Below are 25,782 nucleotides of genomic sequence, written 5' to 3'. Positions count from 1 at the left end.
GCCAAGGAGGTGGCAGGCACAGCGAAAGCCTGTACTTGCATGTTCCACTTCCTGAACAGTCTCAAACTCAAACAGAACCTGGCAAATTTAATACCACGATGTTACTCAATAATGATGCCCCATCCCTGGAAGTGTTCAAGGCCAGGTTGGATGGGGCCCTGGGCAACCTTGTATAGATCCAGGCCTGAGGTTGGTGGCCCTGCCTGTGGCAGGGGGGTTGGAGTTCTATGATCCTTGGTGTCCCTTCCAACTCATGCCATTCTATGATTCACTGATTCTATGAATGAAGCTTCTCATTTTAATAAATATTAGCAACCAGATCAGTACCTTATTAAAATATCACCTCTCATTTGAACTGTCACGCTGTGAGCTCAAATTTCTTTTTCATTGTGGTTGACCACAACAAAACAGCTAAATGCACCCTGCTTCTGGTCCATCGTGTTTTTTCAGGTTGGAAACACTCACAAAGTTGCAGAAGGCTACATTTTAAAAGAATGAGGAAAAGAATAACATCAAGACTAAAAGTAAAACCACTGAAAGATCATTATTAGTGCTTCTGCGGCTTTGATTTACTGTATTACTGTGTATTACAATGTAGGTGTTTTATTGTTTGGTGGAGAGGGATGGGCTGGGTAATTGAAAAGCCCAAACAAACCAGGATTTCATCCCATAATACCCCAGGGTTTACCTGCACTGTTTCATGTCAACACATACAAAATAAATTCTGCCTGTGATCAGGCCACACAGCCGCATTTTGCATTCAGCCAATGCCTCCTGCCTCAGGAAGCTTGGAGCACAAGAACAGCCTCCAGGTATCATCTGTGAGCAGTTACGCAGGAACAACCCCAGCATCCCAAAGAGCAACGATAAGTGGAAAGAACAGAAACTAACAAAATGTTATTTCCTTGAACAGGAGCTGCTGTGTGGATTTTCCTGTATCCAGTAGAGGTTGGTTTGGACTCACACAGCATCACACAGCCCTCTCATTAGTCTTTCCCAGGAAATACAGAATCTCTCCAAAGCTCCTCATCTGCAGGCTGCAATAATCAGTGAGATGCTACAGACGCAAATGCCTGCTTCTACATCCTCACTGGAAGGGAAGTCAATGCTAAAAAACTTCCTTTTCCAAAGCCTAGTCTGCAGTAAGCTGAAAATACAAGCCAGACCCTCATACGCCATGTCTTTCTCTTCCCCTTCTCCTTGAGACTAATGAATATTTTTCACTGTAGTTTGGAGTCCTTTCTAATTACATCTGTCTGAATGAAGAAATATAATACTGGCTTTTCTGAACAAACATAGGCTACTCCCCATGGTGATTAAAACTCGTGCTCAAGACTACCCTCTTGGACATGGCATTGTCGCCCCAGAAATACAACCTAGAAACTTTGTCCATTATAACAGTAAAAAAACCCAAAATAAACCACATACCCAGTAAGCTATCATATGTGCTTAATGCAGATATTAATCCTAACAGGCAGCCTTGTAAAACCCGGACAAAAGAGTAAAGATTGTAAAGAAAACTACATAGAGAGGAGCACTGGATGAGTTCCTGAAATTTCCAGGAGGGAGGGGAAATCAAGCTAAAGAAGAAACAGAGCAACAGTATCCACAGTTCAGGCAAAACCATTTTATGGCTAGAAGAAACAAAATTCAACATCAGTATGTATCACAGTCGTGTACTAAACATGTTGAAGGCTGATATGACAGCTCAAGAAACAAAGCTCAACAGGTAGCAGCACGCATCTCTATCCCAAATCAAACAATCATGACCTGGGCAACCTATGTCAAAAAGCATAACAGCACTGCTAAAATACTCTTCGTTAGGGGCTTGAGCCTTAACGTCACTGCGCAAACAGCAGCGGTCTGAACAAGCTACAGGTAACCTGCACTGATCAGGATCAAGCCCCAAATCATACTGCAGTTGGGTTTAGATCCGAGCCCTGAAGTAGGAGCAGAGCATTTGCCAAGAAAGACCCATTTGGCAAGTTGAAGCGAGTACTCAAAGGGGACGCACGTGCATGGATTATCAGGTGTCTCTTCGGAGTTTCTTGAGGGGGCAGAAACGTCTCCACTGCTCTGTGAACACTGCTGCTAACCCCACAATCATTATGACAGGCTCTTATGTTATTATCAACAGAGCAAATTAATCACCTCAGCCATCCGCCTCTCCGACTGCAGTGGGATGTTTTTATACAAACAAAATTCCTGCACAGGGTACAATTACAGCCAAAGCCTGTAAAGTAAGCGATGAGGAAGTGAACCCAAATCAGACACAAGAAATTTTAAAGAGAGTATTTAAATACCTCAGAACATCAATGCTTGCTCACATTTCAAAAGATAAAGACTTGTTTTCGTAGGCAAACAGTAGCTGGAGATTGGATAGTGTCTGTGCCAAGAAACTACTTGTGGAAACATTCGTGAGAGCCCTCATCCCAAAATGTTTCATTATTTCTGTATGAATAACACACAGTGGGGGGAAGAAGAGTCTCCTGCCCTGCCACAGCCAAGGCTAACCTATGATCTTCAGGGTGAGAACCCTAGTTCTTGCAGTCCCTAGACGGTTTTGCTTCTACTTCTATTTGCCAGTCTTTCATTAATCTTCACTTTGGGTTTTTATTTCATATACCACACACTGAAAACACTAGTAAATGCCCAAAAAGCATCACCACCTTAGCTCAGAAGCACCCTACATTTTGGGCAGAGCCAGCCCCGTGGCAGTCCCCAGTGCCCTACAGGAGGCATTTCCTACCCTTTCTCTCTTTTTTGAAAGCGTCACATCAGAGGCAGAGAAGAAAGAATGTGTGGCGAAGAAGAAGACACACAGCCCACAGCACGCATTTAATTCTCTGTGGTCCTTACTCATGTTTCCTTACTCCTTCATGCAGATACTGCACACAGCCCTACAAGTAAGTGCCTCAAACACTGCACTCAGGGGAGCCGCACAAAAAGGAAAGGAAACAAAGCAATGCCTTGAGATAAGTAACTCTCCTCCCACAAAGCACTTCAAGGTTAAAAGTAACCAACCTGCAGGCTGCAAAAATCTTTACTCCCAACTCCAGGGCAGGTATTAAGTTTTTTTTACCAGAGCAGACTGATGCAAAGGAACAGAGGACCAATGGGATTCCTATCTAGATAACAAGCTAAACAAGATTCACGGGGAGGCACAATACTTAGACCACACTACTTCCTAGACCACAAGCTATCACGGGAAAAGAAGTGCCTTGGGCACACAAACCATTCTTCACATCTTAAGGAGAAGCAGGCAGGCTTCAAGGTCCTAGCCTGTGGCAGCTACAACAATATTATTACTACAACTCAGTGACTTCCCTCAAAGACGGAGACGGTTGAGGCACTGCTGGGAAAATTGCTCAAATCAACGCAGGCGTCTCCCAAGGGAGGAAGAGAAGGAGATCTGAGGAAACTCAGGTCCCCTGGGCTCCCATCACAGGCAGATGGATGGCTGCTTCACTCCGGCTCTCAAACCCTCCTGCCTTTTAAGAAATGACTCAGTCACCACACCTGCCACCGCTCCAACTCCCAAAGGAAGACCAGCGGACAAACACAAGTAAACACATCAAGGTACAAGAGAGCAGGGCCGGGTCTGGCAGGGGCACAGACTCTTCTGCCTGTTGCTGCAGGAGCAGCAAAGCCACAGACTTGCTACCAACAGCCATGCATACAGCTAGCACGTACCTAAACCCATGGGAAACAACAATCCTCTTCAAAAGAGCCACAGATAGACTCAGAAACAACTAAAGACCAGCATGACATCAGAAGGTAAGGAAATTGAGAACAAAACTGAACTTCAACGTGCACTAAGTCGTACTAGGAGGAAGACTTTCCCAGCAAGCTGCATTTATAGTTCCCAATACCACAAAGCTCAGTTATTCACAACAGCCACAGAATTACATGGAAGGATGGTTATGTGGAAGGATGGTTACACGAGGTCAGTGCAGACCAAACAATTGGTCTCATTCACATAATTCTGTCCTCCTCTCTCTTCTTCCACCTGGAAAATCAGGTATGAGTGCAGTGGGAACAAAGACATCATGTCTGACAGCAACTCAGTGAACTCCTAAATACCATAGGGTAGCTCGAAAAGGAGTTAAGCAATAATACAGGCAGGCAAAGCAGAGTAAAGCCAAGCCAGAAACAAGAAGGCTACCCCTACAATAGCAAAAAAACAGAACAGGAAACAACCATTTGCAAACAAGCACACTGCAATAGCCCCACCATCAGCAGGCAGCCACAGGGATGCTACCTCAAACAGCCAGCGCTGAACTATTATACTGGAATGCCAAATATTTAATACCACAGTGATAAAACAACATGTGTTCAGCACCATGAGACTGCTTCTGCCCAAAGCAGCCCACAAACTCCACGTGCAGAAAATACAAATTAAACGCTGACATCAGAGAAAGATTCTGTTTTGTTGTGAGAACAAAAAGCAAACAAACATTTTGTTGTAAGGAACAAAATGTTGACCTCTAGAAACTTGGGAAGACTTCAAGAAACAACATAACTGTGGGGAAAAATGTGCAGGGCAGCAAAATAAAGCTGTAGCAGGCCTCTAAAGGCTGACTCCTGTGAGCCTACGCAGCTGTGCTCCCCTCCAGACTCCTCACACCTCGCCGGCCACTTCCACACACCTCACAAAGCATCAAACCCATACAAAAATAAGTTTCAGCCCCAGTACATATGCTACTATTTAACCCAAATCTCTACTGTTCATGAGTCACTGCAAATACACATAGAGAGATGCCCTCCCCCGCCATTTGTCACCATCCAAAAATACAGAGGAAAAACAATTCCTGAGCTGGATTTGGTGAGCATATTTCAGCCAACTTTAAAAAAATAATAATTCAAACCAAAAAGTCCACAAAGTGAGTTCAGCAGAACGAGTCGAATTCATCAGTGACACACAAACTGAATTTTATTAATGCATCTAAGTTTTCCACGCAGTCTCTAGGTCACACATTTTAACCACACAACCGGCTCCCTGGAACCTTCAAATAATCACCATTGTTGGGTTTTTTTCCTACTTGCTAACTGCATTGCCTGCGAGCCTCATTTCACTCTGTGAAGCTACAGACAACCTCTCACTGGCTTTTGTTACTGGTATTTACAGAAAAGACCTTCTGCAAAAAAGCAATGTAAACTTTATCAGTGAAGAGTTCCAGAGTTGCAAGAAGAATATAATAAACAATTGCAGCTTTTTAATGAGATTTTTCTTAGTCAGACATACCCCAGACATTTCCAGACATGACTAAACTCCAAGATTCCCATTTCCAATTAACACGTGTGTGTTACCCAATGAGCCCTTCCCCCCAAAGCCACTCAGCATGAGATTGCTGCGGAATCCGATGGTCTTTAGTAGAATACTTGGCCAAACTCCAGCTCCACCAGCCTTCATGCTTATTTTTATAGGCACAGCCTCCAGCTTTGCACTCTGGTATGCAACCTAACACCCAAGTCCATTAAACTTTCCATCAAATACACATAAAACTGAACAACAGGTAATCAAGCTGCAGTCTGTTCTCTGTTAGGAGTCCTCTTACTGCCCTGTTTGCACCATGGCATGAAAACAGGATCATGTTCTTGAAAGGTTTACAGTGGCCGTGCCCAGGATGGTACAAGAGGACAGTCAGGGGATCCAGATATGAATGCTCTTGCAAGGGGAGCTCTTATGGACAAGATCTGGGAGTTCAAATGGGTAAATGGAGTTAGCACTAGTATCTCCAATATCAACCACTCAATGTCAAATGTAACTACTGTGAAAGAGACTGGAAAAGGCAAAAATTTGCTCTCTTCCAGTGGAATGAACCTATTTATCTTGTCATCTTGTCTACGAGGAGAGATTTGGCATTCCTCAGCAATGGCTCAATAACTCACCAATGACTCTCACACTGACCTATCAAGACAGGCTAACACAATTATGCAATGTCCAGCCAACTTTATAGAATTTTCCAAGTGGAGTTACAAGTCTCATTCCTCACAACAAACCCTTTCAAAGCTTATAACTGCAACTCCATTTTAAAACTAACATGTGTAAGGCAGACAGCCGTCAGTCTACAGAAAACTGCTTCAGAACTGATCTTGGGTAAGAGCTCATAGAAACGGTTTTATCTGCTCATATGGCTTCAGTCTGACTTGGTTGGTTTCAACTTGGCCACAACTTCTGGTAATATCTACAAGGGGGCACTGACATGAGAGTGAACTTAACCCCACAACTGAGCTGTGAAAAGACAAATCCATTCCTACTGCCTTCTGAAAGGATCCCGAGAGGTCAACGTGTGGAGCTTGTTGGAGCTGAAGAAATCCGCAGCTTCCCTCAGCACCAACAGTAGCTCTTTAACAATCCAATTTGGTTTCCTCAGGATAGCATGCAAACTACGGATTTTACATGGCAAAACAAACATTACTTCCAGACTTAACAAAGGCTTCACTGTTCTCACCTGAGTCCAAAAACAGAAATGCAAAGTGTAGTTTTCATGAGAGAAGTTTGGTGAGAAGAAAGTGGGGGGCAAAAGGAGAAGGGAAAAGCTTGCACTTGAAAACGAGTGTGGTTGTTACTGTGAGCACCCTTGCATCTGTTACTGTGATAAAAGTTTTCTAAATTCGCATGAAATCTGCAGGGCAGCAAGCAGAACTCAACTGATAAAGAAAGGAGCTATTATTCCTGGAATGACTTGGTAAATAAAGCCATGCAGTCACAAACTTGGTAACTGACACACTTGCTAAGAGCACGTGGCACAGATGTAACCATCTATGATGCAGTGAATGTTTTAATACTTACAACGATTTGCAATGTTTTACCCCCATAGCGTGTATTCACAAGCTGTACTTTAAGACCTCAACAAGAGATAAAAAGGGTAAATGATATGCAGCAAACTACAGGGGAATGATTCAGGGGAAAAAAAACAAACCAACAAAACATGACACAACAACAATGAAACAAAAATCCCCTGGTTTTGACAGCGGTTCACACTTCTCAACAGAAGGTGTTTAAGTATTAGGCTTTCCCACCTGCAAGGCAAATAAGCCCAGGTCGCTAGAGAAAAGTGACACCTCCTATTACCTGCCAAAGCACATAATGTAGCTAATTACTTTGCATGTCAGTGCCAGGCCCATACGAATCAGACACTGGGGGGAATACATGCTTTTGTCACTGTCTCAGAGAACCGTGTGTTTGAACAGGCTTGTCAACTAGCATGTAATAGCAGATAAAAACAAAACAGATTGCTCATTTGTCATTCACACTGATTTCTTTCAAGAAAAAGCTACCCAGTCTAAATTGAGTAGAAACATGTTATTAAATACTTTGCAATTCATAGTAGTTTACATTAAAAAAAACAATTTTAAAAGTCTTTAGAAATCCACTCCTATATGACTTAGAGCTTTCCTTCTTGAGAGACTGCTTAGTTTAGGGTACTCGCACAGAATAGGTTTCATCCCTTAATGTTTTAACACTTTCAAATATGACCCAAGGATGGAGCAAGGCAGTACTTCAATCTTTAGGCAAATAGCTCCCTTTCATTCTCTTCTCCTTATTTTCTCAAGCTAAAGGAGAATGAGATGACTCAGCATCATCCACTTTTACTGTTAGTATCACAAATATAGACTTCACCCTAAAACTGATGTGAAACAGGTTAATTATCCAAGCCATTGACTGAAAAAACCTCTGAGTCTCAGCAAAGGCAGCCAATGCAGCTGTTGAATATGGAGGATTTGCAGAGGTAGGATCAAAGAGCAGCCGGGAGGAGTCTGATAGCTACATGCTGGTGTCAACTAAGGGCTATCAAGAAGGAAGAGATTACACCTTCAAGGAACAAGAATTTAAGACACACATTTTTTAAAATGTAACTTTCAAAAGTGTCAGGAAGATATTTTTTTTTTTTTTAGCCACTGTGTAAGAAATCTTTCCACAATTAGAGATGTATGGATTGTTTTGGTTTCTTCTCCAACAAGGTTTTAACAGATACTGAGAGTCCTCATCTTGTTTCAATTTTCTGGGTAACTTGTCAGTCCTAACTTAAGGAGTAAATAGGTGGAGGTGATAGAATAGCAGATAGGTGCAACGGCATATTGCCAAGTAAATGCCTACAGAAAGGGGAACAGGCATAGCTGAACAGGAAAATTACTCCAGATGAAAGATGCAGTAGATAATGAATAGTGGAGGTCAAAAGCACGGCCTGTAACCAAGGGATAAAAGATGCAAACGGAAACAACACAGATCCTCACACACTGGAGGATGGGAAGGGAAAAGTACGAAGGTGCAAATGCTTAGTAAAGGAGGAAAAATACATTAACACTAAAAATTAAATGGGGGAAAAGGCCAAGTTTTAATTAAGTACAGAACACATCTATCTGATTAGAATAAGCTGCAAATACAACTGTTTGCAGACCATAGTTATACTTTGGCTTAAACATTTCAGCTTCATTCTTATAAAAGACTTATCTTTCACTAGTGGTCTTGGAAAGTCTTTACAAATCATTAAGTTCACACAGCCTCAGCAGTGCAACAGATACAATACCGTGCACATTTTAACAAAAATGGAACAAGGAGAGATGAAGCAGGAAATTAAAGGCTTAACTAGACTCCCAATTTGCCTCTTCATCCCCAGCCTGTGTTTCAACTGTCAGTTCACAACATCTCTCCTACTGAGATCAATATGCCTGAAGATTTTGATTACTTCCACATACAGCCAAGCTCACTGTCTCTAGTTTGAAATCCAGCCATTATAATAAATACAATTCTTTTGCAAAAGAAAGATAGAGGGCAACATTTAAGCTAACCCTAGAATACTCCATGCATATACTGTTTCTATATCAACCTGCTTTAACGTCCTGGAAGCATCTTAAGTGAATTATTTCTAACTGCAACGTCCTCTGACAACAGAATTATTCAAGTTACAGTCATCACCAGTTTCTGGAACTGTCTTTTATGTAAGTAAGAGGTCCACGATGCTGTGCAACAGGAAAAAAAGAAAAAGGAAATATACCCCAGCTGGAAAAGATCAAATGCAAACAATGCAGTACAGGGAAGACTACAGCACAAGTAAGGTTTAAAACAACCCAAATACAACAGATGATGTGCAGGCATACAAAAACGCATTTTAAAAATGAGAACGTAGCTCCTCGCAGGATGCTATTTGTTCAAGTATACTCACATATACTTCATTGTGATCAAAGCGCTTTTTCAGATTATTGATGAATGAATCTTCATTAAGCGGCTCCAGAAGAACCATATCTCCAACCCCTATCATGTCATCTAAAAGTGACGTCTTGACCTCCATTTTGGCCATTTTCTCCTGCCAAGTGAAAAAAAAAAAAAAGAGAGAAAGAGAGAAAAAAACCAAAGAACAAATTTAGGTCCAAATTCATCTAATAATTCACAGGCATTATCCAGTAACACTATTGAAGGAACACAATTTAAACACCTATCGAATGGAACCCAAGCTAAACATCTGTTGAATGACACTGCTTTAAAATATTTTTTCCAAGGTACATTCTCTAAGTCATGCTATCTACACAGGTTGCCCACACAACTCTGAAAAATTAGCTTCTAACTGTCAATGTCTATACATAAACTACGAAACTGCAAGAAACACCAAAGAAGATTCCAGTGGGCATCACATTCAGATTTTATGGAGGATTTCAACACTGAGCCCAAGTGTACACAAACCCAAGTTTTATCAAAAACTTCATCACCATCTTCAGTGTATCAAATTAGGGTTTAAATTTGTCAATACCCTAATCTGAAGTTCATTCGCACCCTTACTTGTATTTCTCCAACTCCATCAACTTTCACATGGAAACCAACCAAGGGAACTCACTCAGAGACTCAAACCACACTATTTTATATTGATCTACAAACCCAGTACTCTGGAGTGCCTATATTCCTGTACAGTGCTGCTCTTGGTTACGTGAGGCTACCGAATAACTTCATTTCCTCACCAGAATCAATTAAGTCACGGATTTGTAATTTTATTACTTAAGAGGACATTTTTGTTGGGCAGCAACAGTCCAGCCTACAAGTGGAGACCACATCTATCTAACCGGAGTGGCAAAAGGCAGAAGCTGGGATTAAGCAGGGGACCGGGATCGAAGTAACAAAGTCTGATAAAGGAAGTAATTCAGATAAAGATGTCAGGGTCAGGCCAAAACTCAAAACCTATTTGATCCTCATAGCCTTTTATCCTTCCAATCCAAACCCTACAGAAGATTAACAGACCTCTTCAAGAACCCCAGGCACAGAGTTACTGCTTTCAGCTCTCATGATGAGACTGAAGAGTCATCAGTACTAGCAGTGTGGCCCACAAACTGGAAACTAGAGGTGAGAAAACTCTGCTGATAATATAAACCTAGAACCGATTACCACGCAGCTACACACAACGGCTGAACTTCCCTCGTCAGCTGTAACCTCTCAGCTAGAAAATGCTAGCAACCTGTCCCTGCTCCCCCTGTCACTGCAGCACATTTTAATTCTAAATTTCTCATTTTTCAAAACATCTTTCAGAGGCCTATTAGCTTATTGCAATCAGCGTTAATTTGCTGAAGTAGCTACCCATCAGCAAACAGACTTAAGAGAAGCAAAGCCTTTTATCTCTTGCTTCTGTCCACAGCCACTGTGTTACTACTGCATGCTATTTGATTTCCGAGCAGTGAGTGACATTTTAGGGGTATTATATCAAGCCTTAACTTGTCTTTGATGCTTTTCCAAATTCAACCAAGAGAAGCGCAGCTCCACAGGCAGCTAACAGAAGTGATACAACAAGAACCCCAAAAACCTGAACCAAGCCTGGGAATTACTAGAAATTCACATGGAAATGCAAAAACAGTGCTGAACTATGGTAACCAACCAAAGCTGAGTCAACTCTGCTAAACAAACAAAAGAGTATTTATTTTAAACAAAAGCATTGGACAAATATTTTTGTAGAGAAACATAGTTTTCCTCTTTAAAGTTCATCTCTCTGAATCACCAAAAAATATTTAAACATTCACAAAATCTTTTCAGAGGTATCACTTCAACTTCTGTATCCCATTAAGACAAATTCTTTCAACTACCATTCTTGTTTCAATGACCTAATTACTTCCCATACGTCAACTAATGCTCGAATAATTTCTGAAAGCTGAAAAGAAAGAAAATGTACTTCACAAGTATGGAACTTATTAAATATTGGGTTTGTAGCCAAAAAAAAAGCCAACATAAAAATCCTAATATGGGCAATTTCAACCTAAAATTTAAGTTCTAAGTAGTATACCTCATCTACCATTGTGAAATTACATACCACCTACCACACTTCATGCATCACTGCTTGGGAATTTCAAGACCAAGAGCAGCCAAACCCATCAAGAACATTCATGTATTCCCAAGCTCATAGGCACAGTTTGCAGAAGAGGTGCACAAAGACACCAGATCTACTACTAAAAGCTGGATCAGAAAATTGTCTGGCAATATTAATTAACATATATCAATATAATAGAAAAGTGCAATTTTAGGGTCAAAGGTTAATCATACTATAGTTAAAATATTTCCATTAACTTGAGAGCTAGAAAATATTAGAAACATAGGTGGTGAAAAAATTGGTCAACGTGCCTAGCCATCTTGTTTAACACTGAATTCTCAAAATCATTTGCAATAGCGTATACTTTGCAAAATACTCAGTAAAGATTGCCTCATACACTGTATATGAGTACTATGACTCGAGCATTCCGCCACGGCAATGTCATCAGCCCCCACGTTGGTGGAATCCAATCACAGTCCCTGCTCTGGTTTAGCAAACGACAAACTAAAATCCAGCAGCTTGTGGGATCATTTGGTTGCCTATCTGAGGTAACGGGGGTGTGTGGGGGGAAAGCACTGCTAAGAAAAGAACAATGCTTAAACATAAACCATTAGATTTAATTGGTAATTTAATTTAACCTACTAGATGAAGTTAATAGAAGATCAATATGTTTATTTCGAAATGCCAAAATACCAAATAGTTATTGTTAAAGTAGCTTTTAAAAAAAACCACCACAAAATTCACCACATGGAGAGAAAAATAAAACCAAACACCTTGCTACACGGCAAGAGTAAACTTCAGTCACTAAGCTCAGAAAGTCAATCCAAGTCCATGTCCAAATGTGTATATATACCATATATTCAAAGGTGCCTTGCAGCTGGAAATCTTTTCATCGGTGCTTGTGACAACATGCTCACCGCAATTTGGGGAAGAGTACAGCTAAGTAAGCATCTTCTACATGTTTCTGTAATCACACACCTCTAAAGAGATGAGCATTTCTCAAGAACTGTTTTCAAGAACCAGAACTATGAGAGGAATGGGACCCAAACGGGCTCCTAGAGCCCAAGAGATCAGTAATGACCCAAACCAGGGCTGCGCAGGAGAGCACCCACCTGTAAACAGAATCCAGTTGGAGGAAAGAACCAGAATGGGCAAGTGCTTTAATACAAGGACACGCTGAGGTATTTTGAAATGAAGGCTGCTGATGGGAGACAGTGTACAGAGGCTCGCTCTATTTCAAACTGGAAGTTCAATAAGAAGCAACCTAAGAATCTAAGTAGTGCTGCCTCAGTTTATCAAGTAGATTGCCTTTGTGACTGCAAAGTCTTTCTGCTGACATAAGAAAAACAAGAGTATTTATTGTATAAAGATTACAGCTGCAAATTATTGAACTTTGACTACAGCAGCAAACTAGCTCACAAAAACCCCCACAAATTCATCTAATACTTGCAGTCTGCAAATCCGACTGTTCTTTAAACATTCCCTGATCTCCCCCACACCCACTTACCACTTGGGTCTTCTCCCTAATTTACCTTTCTAAAAGCAAACATCAGCAGCATTTCTGAACATCTCCCTGCTCTCTAGTCATTTGTTGAAGCTGTTCTTCCTCACAGTGGTCTCATATCTAGGCCTTAATGAAACCAAGCGAGAGAACTTTCAACACACATTTCCATTCTGAGAAAAATAAAAAAAAGATTATTCCATAATCCTTCATAGCTTGATCTGTTTTATGTTGGACAACATGCTTGTGAGGAGAAGTGCTGAGCACAATACGTGTATAATGCTTTTGTCCACATGCTCCCAGTTACACGAAGCCTTTTCACAACACAGACTGCTGCACCTACTACACGCAATGCCTGGGCTTGCCATCCAGCTAGGTCAGTGGCATCTAAAACCTTCCTGTCCCTCTTGGCTACAAGGATGGCAAATTAACAATTACAATGTTCCCCAGCAGCCCTATCATCAGCCAGTCTGAAATGAGAGCTAATGAAAACTATAAATAGAAGATGATATGGAGAATAGGCAAAACCCCAAAAGCCTTTTACAATTAAATTCACACATCCTCCAAGGGGGAAATGAAGAAATACCCCATTATTGGCATACAGCATGCTATGGAATTGTTCAAGGTTTTCCACATCACCTCCAGACAGTAAAACAGCAACAATAGTCAGCAGATTCCTGCTGCTGCTGCAGCAGGTGTGCAGTTCTTGGCACACAGTTGCAGTTGCTGCACTGGAATTATCACTGACTGCAGAGGTGGCTTGCTTGGTGTTGTTCTTTTGTGGCACTGTAGAAGGAGGAGAAGTTCCCTACCATCAAAATTGTCACAAAAGATGCACTCAGATATGCTGAAAGTTCTGGGGGGAAAATAGCCTTCGGTTTCACTACCACCACTTCCTGCAGAACATACTTCCTTCTGTTTTAGAAAAGTTAACAGGGACAACCTGCAACATCAGTACTTCAGTAATGGCATTCAAACTGATTTTATGTCCCAGGTCTGATCCTGAGCCCCTGTCAGGCTGTAATTATACTTGCCCACTCGTTATTTTTCTTCACTTTGCTGTCAGGGAGCAATCAGCCCGCATAGAGTGGGGACACTGCAGAAAACAGCTAGAGGCACGGTGTCACTACCTGAGCAAAACAAAACCAAAAGGGCCTAAAGCGATCTCATACTGCTCATAATAAGCCTCCTACCCAGCTGGGACTGCTCATGGATATTGCTCCATCACCATCAACATGGTGCAGAAAAGAGCACGCATAAAACATCATGATGTTGCAACCCACCATTTCTTCCTTCAGGAAAGTGGACAGACAGATTGCCGGCAGGAATGTCAATAGATATCACAACGTTAATAGGTATCACAGCAGCAGTACGAGCACTCTAAAAGAACTAGAAACTCTTCCCCTGACTCTCCATCTTTCCTTGTGTTTTGGCCAATGTCCAAGTATCTTCTGAACTCCTTTTCTGCCCGCAGCCCTACTGAACAAATCAGTGTTTTCCAAACTGAAAAGTCTGTGCTTTGGGGCTTCTGAATTAGCGAACGTTTCTCATGTCTTACCTACCAAGCAAGAGTTATTATTTGAAAGCTTTGTGCAACTTCCCTGTATTTTCTGCAGGCATTGAACAATTCAGAGCCATACCAGATGCCTTGAGTACCTAACAACAAACAGCTCTGGTGAACTGCAAACGTACAATGCAGCATTACAGACTCTGTTTGTATTAGGACTGCAGGACTGTTTGCATTCAGTTTTAGCTGAATGGGAACGGGTCTTGAGCAACATCAGCTTAGGTTGCTCGTCAGTGCTTGCGATGTAGATGGCAGAAGCTATGCCCAGCAGAATTCCTTCGGAGGAAGGAATGGCCCGATGGCTCCTGCTAGCTAAATGTGTAGCATCTGGGAAAGACTGGGCAATTTTCAGGAAAGAAACAGGCCACTGAAAGTACTGCTGAACAAATAGCAGCAACCAGGTGAAGCAGTATCATCCTCTAGAAGTTGAACAATGGAGAAATGCAGTTTAGAAAAACCCGCAGTGAAATAATTAGAGCTTATTAGGAAGTGTACAAAATATCTGCTGGGACATTAGCTCCTACTGACATCACAGCGGCTGAAATTGTCTTAACTAACAGGGCTCAGGTCCTTTATAAATGCAGAGAGATGAGGTTTGGTTGCTGTTGTCGAAGTTATTTAACATTTGTTGTGAGTTTAGGGTCTTTATTTTTACATCAGCTTAGTTGCAATCAACGTTAAGCAGCAATGAATTGTTATCAATGCCCCAAAAGTGCAAGAGATGCCTCTTTCGTGCCTCTGTTCACATGCTTCATCACAAGACCGTACGCTACACTGATATCACATCACAGGCGCACAGTACCTCACCACAAAACCAAAATAACCTGAGCCACGTATGCAGAAGATACAGCTTTGCTCTCCTGCTCTTCCCTTATAAAAGCCTGATTCATAACGCCAGAAGGAGTGAGGGGCTCTGTCTGCATTTCTCTAAGGTTGCTTTCTGGTCCCTTTGCATACTAGTTTGAATGACACCACAGGTACCACCTGCCGTAACAGACCGCAGGGTGTATCTATTCTCCTAGTTCTCCTTTATGCTCCCGGAAGCATAGGGTTTTCAAATTACTTCTAATCATCATTTTGCAGCCACAACACAACTGCCACAATAATTGCACTCAGGCACTGGTATGTTTCCTAAGCCAATCTGCGACTTCAACTCATGGGGATGGTTCATATAGTCAGGCTAGGCTTGAGGAGAATCATGCAGCCCTTCACCTGCTAAAATCCAGCCTTAAAGTAATCAAAAGGTGTTTGGTGCTCTGTTTTCACCCTGCAAAAGTCCCTTTACATTTTGGATTGTATCAACAGATTTCCATGGTTATAGATGTGGAGAAGCCTTTTCCATAAATGGTTATTCTGGAGCCTGAATTTGGGAGGTTTTGGGGGGGGTTTGTTTTGGTTTTTTAAATTATTTTGGTTTGACAGGGAGAACACCTTGGACATTTGCAACACGGAATGCATGTGGAAATAGATCTTCACTAACATGGCTGATTGAGTCCAAATTTCTGTTTAAATTCCCACTGACTTCAGCAGAAACAGGATCCATGGTGGTTTCTTACATTTAAGATTTTCTTAGTCACTGTCTAAACACAGAGTTTTATAACCGTTCCAGGTCCACATCTACAGAAAGGGATAAAACACAGAAAGGTAGAGGGTGACTCTTTCTGGCACATACCTTGCTAAGATTTTTTGGATCTTTTTCAAAATAAGGAGCAAAACGTGACTGCAAAAACAGAAGTTGTCAAAGGTCCTGCCTTCTTCCCCTAAACCAAAGACTAGATTTCAGATTAACAGCATTCTTCCGACAACATGATTTATTTTTTTAAAGTAAGGAACATGAACACAAAGAAAATGCCCTTATTCCTTAAAAAAAAAAAAAAAATCCACAAAAATTTGCTTTTACTCCTGGATCTCTGAACTCCACTAAGTAGGGGGTGCCATTTTAAACTGGTTATCTTCATCTTTCAAGCTGCCGCTTAAAGTTTTCTGCCAATTTTTTGGGATCCTGCCCAATCTAAAGGTTATGTTTGCATGGCTGTTGCAGAACAGGGGCAGGAAAACCAAGGTAGCACTTATTTATTTTGGGGGAATCTTCTTTGTTTGTTGTATGTGACACAGGGGTAGCTTGCTACCCCACCAGAGCTCACATTCAAAAGATCCTCTATTAGCAGATCGTCATGAAATAGTACTTAAAACCACCCAGCTCTCACGCAGTCAAAACATTTCTTTCAATTGAGGTTTCACTCCTTTGGGAGTGTTCCAGCAATCAACTGTAGTCTATGTATTTTATTTATACTTCTATTACAATAGGGTTTTTACTTTTCCTTCCACACAAGGTTGCAGGCAGAGAGCCTTGCTTTCCTCCAGCCAGCACATGAATCACGCATCCCTGATACAGGCAAAAGAAATCTACTCATGGCAGGGCAACCGCAGTGTCGGTAACATGGATATTAGATGTCCTAATACTACAGGGTTAAAATACCAGAGCACATGCTAATCTTGCTCCTCAAATGCTTGTGTGAGATCCCAGTTAAGCAGTTGGTGATAAGCCTTGAAGATATGCAGGCTATGAAATAACAGAACAGGTAACACAACAGCTTCACTCAGCTGCCCAGCACAGACGGAAAAGCAGCCACAGGAAAGTCATCACAGCAGTCACTGAACCAGACACCAGACTTAGAACCGGGAACAAACACAAAGCTAATCAAGAGCTTTAGAAAATTTGGATCCCAGAAGACAGGCTAGTGCCCTCATCTACCCACCACCAACACACCCATGATAACTAAGCGCACTTAAAACTCCTAGAGCAGCTGACAGACACTATCATGCTCACAGTTACACAGAGAGCAAAGTCCAAGTTTCCATGCACCACATTCTCTTCCAAGCACCCAAAGTCTGAGTAAAGCTCAAATTTACATGGCTGAAAGCACAGTGTATTGCCACACCATTCATGTCCCTATTCAATTTAAAACACAAGGAAAGCCCACTCAAACACCACCCCAGAGATCTTACTCTTGCCCACTGCAATTTCTCCCCCACTCCCCTCGGAAACCTCACGTGACAGGTTCTTTTTCCAATATTTGTAAACTATTTGGAATTTTTTTAACCTAGGATTTTATAAAATTAAGACAACTCACGCAAGCTGTACATGTCTCAGTCTATGCATCTACTGTCATACGTGCCTTATGCTGAATTGCATTCCAAGGGGAGAGGAGTGAAGGACAACAGAATAGCTGCACATTTGTAACAGCAAGCAGGGGAGAAGATTTCAGCAGCAGCATCCCATCAGAGATGTGGGTTGCAAAGAAATCAAACACCTTGTTAAGTACCACTGAGCCACTGCAAAGGTGTTTTCACAGGATTCCCTAGCTGTAGAAGAGCTTCAGATGGAAATTATTGCTTCTTTGCAAGTCAATCTGTCACAAGAGAAAAGCCTATAGGAAGCCAGACTCGATTAGTCCTATTTCTCCCAGGACTAGCTGCCAAGGTAACGGAACAGTGCAGGGGTTCAACCTACAACTTGCCACAGCCATCTATTCTGCACATCAATTTCTCTTCAGCAAAACACTATTTATAATAAAAAGCAGGAGGGAAGAAAATTATTTTTAAAAAAATAGAAGCAAGTGGTGCAGGAAATGGAAGTAATAATTGCTTAAACCCAAGCTAAAAAAGCATCTGTTTAATGGCAGAGGAAGCTTAGACATGTTACACATACTGTTAGACATATTTGCTTTTCTCAAGTGTTAGATATCCACAGTTAGGTCATTTTCATTCCCAACAACCACTTCCCTGGAATCACAGGATAAGTGTCATCAATTTTTAAATCAAGATAGCTCCAGCTGCTGCTGTGTGTGCCTTATCAAGAGATATCTGGAACAATGGGGGCAGCTCAAGGGGCTCCTTGTCAATGCACAGTAATCACTCTTGTCCAGAGAGCCGTGATGTTAGAAGCCAGCACACAAAGTGGTTTTATTAACATCTAGAGTGATAAACAAAGGCATTTCCAAATGAAACGTAACACTTCACAGATTTAGAGAGAGTCACCTTCCTAAAACATCAAGAGAAAGCACCTCCTTCTCACAAAAGGGAAACAGCCCGTCTCGGGGCAGAGAAACTCACACACCCCCAGGAACTGCAATTTCCCTTGCTCTGCTTCAGCAAGGACGATCACCTGACAGCTTTAGGAAGGACAAGATCCATTCATAGGGTGTACACGCAGCTTCCCCTGTGGCAGAAATCTGTTAGGAGGTATGAGCATTTCCAGCTCTATCCTCGCATGCAAAAGGATTTTCCCGGGTTTCTCCTCGACTGAACTTTGCTTTAACGCAGCTTTGCACTCTTTGATCGCTGAAGGTAATCTCCAGGGCCCTTTTAACTCCCGCAGCCTGAGCCTGCGAACCGAACAATGGCAGCAGCAGCTCTATCAGCTCCACAGGTTGTAGGCCAGTGCCAAAACCACTGTATCATCCAATCATGATTACTACACTGCTCTACTCCAGAGCATGATTTTTCAGCCTTCTAATGTTTCCTGAGAGATAGTTACCACAACGGGCCTAACTTCTAGCCTAAATTTATTCATGGTCAGCTAATACCTACTTCTTCTTGCTTGGGCTAATGCCATGGGGGGGGGAGGGGGGGGAGCTTGTTTTGATTTTAATTTTAAATGTGTTTTCTTCCTCCCAGGAAAATATTTAGAGAAGATCTTCTCACAGCCCTCATTTTGAATAAAGCATAGCCAGGACTACTCATTTTCCTCTCAACAGCTTCTCCATCGTTCTGGCAGAGCTGTTCTGCTCCCACTCCCATTTGAGCCTGTCTTTGCGGAACTGGGCTAACCAAGGCTGTACAGAGAATTGCTAGTACATTGTGGCAGCAATATTTCCTCCCCACAACCAGGAATATCCCTTCAAAGAGAGAGGGATTCATTTTCACCCTCTCAACAACTCTTTCCTTTGATGTTTCACTTGGAATCAGCACTTGCCAGGCTTAGCCTGTGTGACCAAGCTCAACTTCTCCATCAGTCACAGACCTGCTCTCACAGGAGAAACTAGGAAGGGTCTCCAGACACTCCGTAACTAATCGGTTACTGGTTTAGCTGTAGGGTTTAACTTGTTTAGCTTGTAGGTTTAAATACTCCCAAAACTGATCTGCCTCTCAGCCCCTACCATCTTCTGACATTTCTCCAAGCCTTTCTCGATGAGAAGGGGAAGGGCTGCTCCAGCCACAACTTAGACAACCTGGGTATTCCCTCTTTCACATCTGAGCATGAGCCCCACTAGAACAAGCTTTATTTCTCCACCCTGAAACAAGCTCTAGCAAAACTACTTGGCGAACAGTTAACTGGTCCCTGGAGTCCCAGAAAAAAATGGCACCTCTTCATCTCGCAGCCAGAATTGGATCTCACTGTTAAGCTGCTTATTTGCTTCTGCAATGGAACAATGCAGAGGATTAATACCAACATCACTTCCTTCAACAGCTTCTCTGAAAAGCAGAACTATCTTATCATTACAGTGCCATCCAAAGAGTCCTTCTGCAATAAGGACTTTAAGGATACCTCTTTGATCTAAAAAGGCACCATTAACTCTCCTGCAAATTGTTTTAACACAAAGGCATACAGAGAGTAGGCACCACTTCCTTTGCTGGTGCTTCCCTGAGATACAGAATTCAACATAAAGTAGTTTCCTTGTTTCATGTCTGAGGTGCAGGATTCTCAAAGGTCGCTGCAAAAGTTAGAGCACAGTCTCAGGACATTACATATGCTCTATTATATGCAAAGCATGGTTACCTTTACAAAGATATCCAAACACTAGTGTGCTCCCACAAACACGAGGAAGAACAGACTCCATAAAGAAAACATGTATTGAATAGAAACATTTCAGCATGTGACCACTCTGTACCTGTTTCAATTTCCTTTGCAGTAAGTCCTGTAGTTTAACTTATTTCTAATTCAAAGTACCCCCAGTAGCACTTTAGAGTGTACAAACTATGAAAAGTATGGAAAGTTACAGAAAAAGGAGCAGAGAGAGAAAAGCAAGAGAGCTTGCATACAGAGCATATTTGTGAGCCCAAGAACCAATGCTGACCAGGCTGCGGTCACAAACTTTTAAAAGCTGCTTTCTGCTGACAGTAGGGAAAAAAATAAACCACTCTTTCCTTGTTGCCTGTATTTAGAAAATAAAGACATCTACAGCAAGCAATTCTGATGGAACAGTACCCACCAACCCTTCTGTTACTTAGCACCTATTCCTCATAAATATCTCTTTTTCTCCTTCCTACATGCTGCTTCTTCCTGATATCTTTGCTTTTCATGGTTCTCTTGCCCAACAGCGTAAGGATTTCTGCTAATGCAAGACCCTCGTAAGGACTGTTGCATATCTGCAAGAGAGGGAGAACAAGGCAAAACTTACAAACTTAGTTCACCCACACCATGGAATTCAGTGGCAGCACTGCACAGTCAGGGCCAAAGCCCAAGATGTACCCACTCCCCACCTCCTGCATGGGAGAAAATCTCTTGACAGTGAATGTTCCTCACCCTCTCGCCTTGCAACTTTGCATATTTGGATTCCTTATCATGGGACTTGAGCTGGTCTGCTGAAATGCTAAGTCTGGCTGCTTAGGCTAAAGGCCACTTCTTGATTGCTTTCGTCCCAAAGGCTCAAACGTTAGTGTGTGTGGCTTAGTGGTGGACTTAGCAGTGCTAGGTTAGTGATAGGACTTGATGATATTAAAGGTCTTTTCCAACCAAAAGGATTCTATGATCCTATGTTTTCCACTGGAGAAAAAGGATGCTACCCTTGCCTCTGGGAGCCATTACTGCTGCTACACTGTCTGCACAGAATGATTCCCCAATCTGGATCTGAGAAGGGGACTTCATAAGTCTGCTCCATCTCTGAAACCCTATTTTGAAACTTCAGTCTCATCGAAACACTTTTATCATCACAGTGACTTTGCTAGTGGAATTACAATAGATCAAGAAACTAACACAAGTTGACTTCTGATACCATGTGGGAAATTACCCAGTAACAAGGAGTTGGGAAAGAGTAAGTGTCTGGATGGTTTTCTCCAAAAAATCTACGCTGCTATCTCTTCACATGCAAAAAGACAACTTGGATGGTTCTAGCCCTGTGGCTGGATGATGCATTAGTCTAAAAACTCAAGCCTGCAGGAAACTCAGAAGACTCTACAGTTACTTAAACAAAGGTAAGCAAAGGGTGAGATAAACACGGAGATACACAGAGCACAGGATCACAAACGGCAGGGGCTGCTGAAAACAGCCATGCATACCCAAAAGCACACTCCAGCTCTACCAAAAGAAGAGCCTGTCACATGCCAGGCTGGTCCCCAAGGATCAAGTCACAGATTTCACAGTTACCCGCCCCCCAGACACAAGGTCGGATTGCAACAAGCAGGATATGCCAGCAGCTTTGGGAGGATGGGGGACAGGCATCAGAGTAGAGGCTGCTTGGTTAGAGAAAAAACAGCTTGGCAGGAGACGACTGACAAAAATGATGAGGAAGCATGGCAAAGAGGTACGGAAGATGGGAACCCCAGAGAAAGACTACCTTTGTTTGCTCAGTGAGCAGAGAATAGGTGAGAGTCAAAGGGAGAAACACCTACTTTCATACTTTTTTATACGCGTGAAAACACATGAAATGGTTTTAAGAACTCCATCTCTCTTTGCCCATCACTCTTCTCCGAGATGGGGCTTATGTCCAACAGGAAAAAAAAAAGAAACAGATCCCAGTCTCTGCATTCAGTTCAGACCCCAAAGTCTGGAGTCATAAAACCAGAAAGAGCAAATTTTCAAAATCTACAAGCAAAGTGGGGCATAACTGTAAAGGGTGAATGTTTTGAGAGCAGTGCTCAAACCCACCAGAAGAAACTCACAAAAAGATCCTTGTTGCAGTTCAAGCATTCTGTTTAACATCTACTTCACAGCACACAACAGAGTTGCAACCCTTTCCACTACCACATCAATGAGAAGGAAAAATCTTTACTTTTACTCTTCCCCCCCCCCCCATTTTATTAATTGCAAATGAAAAGCAAATTAATGTTATTCTTTACTGCTTCTTTATGACAAAGCCTGCCTTGATGTCCGTTTATACATCGGATATCGTGCTCTGGTTTCCTTCTTTTTGGAGGATCTGAATGGGGAGGTTACATAAGGGTGTAATAGGAGCTGTTACTTCCTTTCCCAGTTGAGGAGAAAAAGCTGTGGATCAGGTTACAGACTCGAGGGCTGGCCATCACTATTGCAGCCTTCCAAAAGTTTTTGCCAGTAGCCCCCCACACAGGAGAAGCTACTTATATACCTTTTATTTCAAAGTAAGAAGGCTCTAAGAGTTTAAAAGACTAAGTACATAGCTGCTGGGAAGAGGCGGGGTGGGAGGGGGGGAGGGAAGCCTCTACTTTTGCCTTTCATCAAACTCAGGAAATTCCCAAAGCTTGACACATACAATCACTCAAGTCACCATTTTCCGTTTCAGTTTGCTCTTCATTAGCACAATGAAGAGGATGAATGAAATATAAGGTAAGATTTACCGGACAGTCCAACACATGAGCTGCACTAAACAAGCTTAGAACACCTACAAGAGCGCTTAACTCTGGCCAGTTTGTTAGCATTTGACCCAGCTCTGACCACAGCAGGCAAGCGCGGAGCGTCCAAATTGGCCTTCACAAGCACTGAGCTGTTCTCCAAACTGTCCCACTTGCTCTTTCTTCACCTTCCTCTTCAATTCCCAAGCCACTGCTATTACTGCTGCTGAAGGAAGATGAGATCAGGCTCCAACACAAGGAATTTCGGTTCCCACAGAGCTCAGAGAAAACGGATGATCTCAGAGAATCATGTGAAGCAAGTCCATGACACTTCCATGAGGCAGAGTATCTCTAGTACATTGCCAGCAGTTTCTTAAAAATGCACAGTGGGAAAAATTAATGGCTTTGCTTATGTTTCCAATTTCTCTCTCCCGCTTCCTCCTCTTTCGCCAGAGTTTTATTTTCCCTTCCCCTAGAAGCACCAGTAAGCTTGCAATGTACGTTTGCCCTTCTGAAGGGAATTACATCAAGTCTTGCACAACGTTTGAAAGGGCTAACACACATAGCTCAATTAAACTACCGTCCCCTGGCATGGCTCCCTCACGGAGTTCCTCCCCACAGACGTGATTTAACAAGGTCTCTTACGGAAAGAAAAAAAGGCAAGTTTCTGTGATCTAAGCTGCTTTCATGTGTTCTGTCACCTTCACCTTCAAGAGCATTCCATCTGTTCATGGTGCTCATATGGAACCAGAGCTTTTAAGATGTCCATCAAATACACCACCTAACACCACCTCAGTGTTTCCAGAAACATCTTCTTTCTGTACAGACTCGGAGAGACTCGTGGTAACCTAACGCATCAGTAATCGCTACTCAATGGCGAACACCGACCTGAACGGTGATCGCTGTATGCTACTCTGGGAATAACAGGAATGCTGCAACTATTACACCTCCAGGCCTTCAAGCCAGAGGCAGCACACTGCGCTTAAGCGCTAAATTAAAGTCATTCTTAAACTCAGGCCCAGGACAACTGGAAAAAAAAAACTCACGAAGAGAACATCATCATTACCTTTAATATGTTCAGAAGCAGCCAAGCACTGAACTCAACTTTAACAGATGGGTCGGACTATTTCTGTTCCCTAACACCGTGCGCTTGGGGGGAAAGCCTTGTTTTTGACACAGGGCTTGACAAAGTGATGATTCATACAGGGAAGGATGGGCAGCTTGTTGCCAGCCGTAATTCACAATTAACAATAGAACAGCCGGATATGGGAAAGCCACAATTCAACACAGAAAATTGCAGAGTCAGCCATTTTACCTGACCTTTACATTTTCCAGTGGTAATTTCTAATCTGGATATATTTTAAATGGTTTCTCCAACATATGTTTTAAAAGCAGTTCAGCTTTTATCTCATTACTGTTACATTTACCCTTTAGGATAGTGGTCCTAATTAAACACATAGCAATTGACTTAAATCACATCATCTGAAATTGCAAAGGTTTAACACACTCATAAAAGCAACGAGCATGCACACACACAGCTGGACGTGCACATAGATACTGCTGGCAAAACAAGCCAGCGCTGCACCTATGCACTTCGTGATGGCACTGCCAGCCCCACTCGCCGCAGGCCCTGCTAGGATGGCCATTGTTTTGCACGAGGGAGTCTGTCTGCTCCGAGGAAACAAAGGGATGCCCTTCCCAAAACACAACAGCAGCAGATGTCCTACACTGAACCCCGACAGCCACAGCCTCCATGGGTGCAGACAGATGATCTTAGTCGGGAGGCTTCACCAAGCCATGCCCTCAGGCCAGCTCTTTGAGACAAGGACCCTGCCCTGAACAGCCCGTCCCTAAGAGTCTTCTCCAAAAGTTACCCCATTTAGCATCCCGCTCCAAGTTACCAACACTCTTCCCACGGTCCTCCCCTCTGCTCCTCATACTAGATCCCGCTCTTTTGAATTAAGCAAAGCCGCGCACACAGGGTAATTATCTAAGACAAGAAGAAACAGATGCCATGATCTCTTTCCAGAAAAAGCACATACACACATTCTTACACTAAAGGGCAAGATCCGGACCATCTCTGCGTGTGTACACGCCAGCATTCGTGCCTAAATTAAGCTGCCCAAAGCCCACAGCCATCCACCAGATGCTAACGAACGCCACAGCGCCTGTAAAACGTCCCAAAGCCGCAGTTTTGCCCCGGCAAGAGACGCCCGGGAGGCGCCGGCAGACCCCAGCACCGCCGCCCCCTCCTCGCGAAGGACCCGGCTCCGAATCCCCCCCCATACCCCAAACCTCTGCAGCACTGGTCCCGTCTGCATCCTGTCCCACCGGGCTGCCGGTGCCGGACCCTCGCGGGGCACAGGGCTCCGCGCCCCGCCGCCCTCCCGGTCCCGCACAACAAAGGGCAGGGGGGGATCCCGGGGAGAGCCGTACCTCTGCCGCCCAAGGGCACTGCCCGCCGTCCCGCGGCAGCCCGACGCCTCCCGCCCCGAGCCGGCGGACGCTGCCTTGCCGAAGCCGCGGCGGCGGAGCGGAGCGGGGCGCACCCCGGCCTCTCCCCGCCCTGCGAGGGGAGGAGGCGCCGCCGCCCGCCGGCCCCCGGCAGCGCCCGTCCGTCCCCGCAGCGCCGCCCGGCGGGCACCGCTCCCCGCGCCGGGGGCTCCCCGTCTTGGCCCAGTCCGCCCCAGAGCCCCGCCGCAGCCTCCTTTCAGCTGCACCCAGCCCCCCCCGCCGCAGTCTCCCTCCAACTGCATCCAGCCCCACACCGCCCGCAGCCTCCCTCCAACTGCATCCAGCACCCCCCCCCCCTCATCCTCGCGTTGTGCGAGCCGGTGCCCCGGCTGAGCCTGCAGGGGCTGAACGACGGCAGGTGCTCCGGGCCGGCATCCTCC

The 25,782-nt window shown here is 43.5% G+C and overlaps 1 protein-coding gene across 1 annotated transcript in view; it reads right to left on the bottom strand.

Moving 5' to 3' along the window:
• The window catches only part of MYO1B (myosin IB), a 109,702-nt gene extending 84,296 nt beyond the window's left edge, over positions 1-25,406 (bottom strand). Inside the window, exons 1-2 of the mRNA XM_084265741.1 lie at positions 25,325-25,406; positions 9,171-9,311 (exon numbers count right to left, since the gene is read on the bottom strand). Of these exons, the coding sequence (XP_084121867.1) occupies positions 9,171-9,305 (135 nt within the window). The 5' untranslated portion in view covers positions 9,306-9,311; positions 25,325-25,406. The remainder of the gene's footprint in view (positions 1-9,170; positions 9,312-25,324) is intronic.
• Positions 25,407-25,782: the final 376 nt, after the last annotated feature.

This window comes from Gallinula chloropus, assembly GCF_964237585.1.
Source record: "Gallinula chloropus genome assembly, chromosome: 5".
Classification (NCBI taxonomy): domain Eukaryota; kingdom Metazoa; phylum Chordata; class Aves; order Gruiformes; family Rallidae; genus Gallinula; species Gallinula chloropus.
The sequence above is the reverse complement of the archived record's forward strand: the minus strand, read 5'-3'. Positions and strand labels throughout refer to the sequence as shown.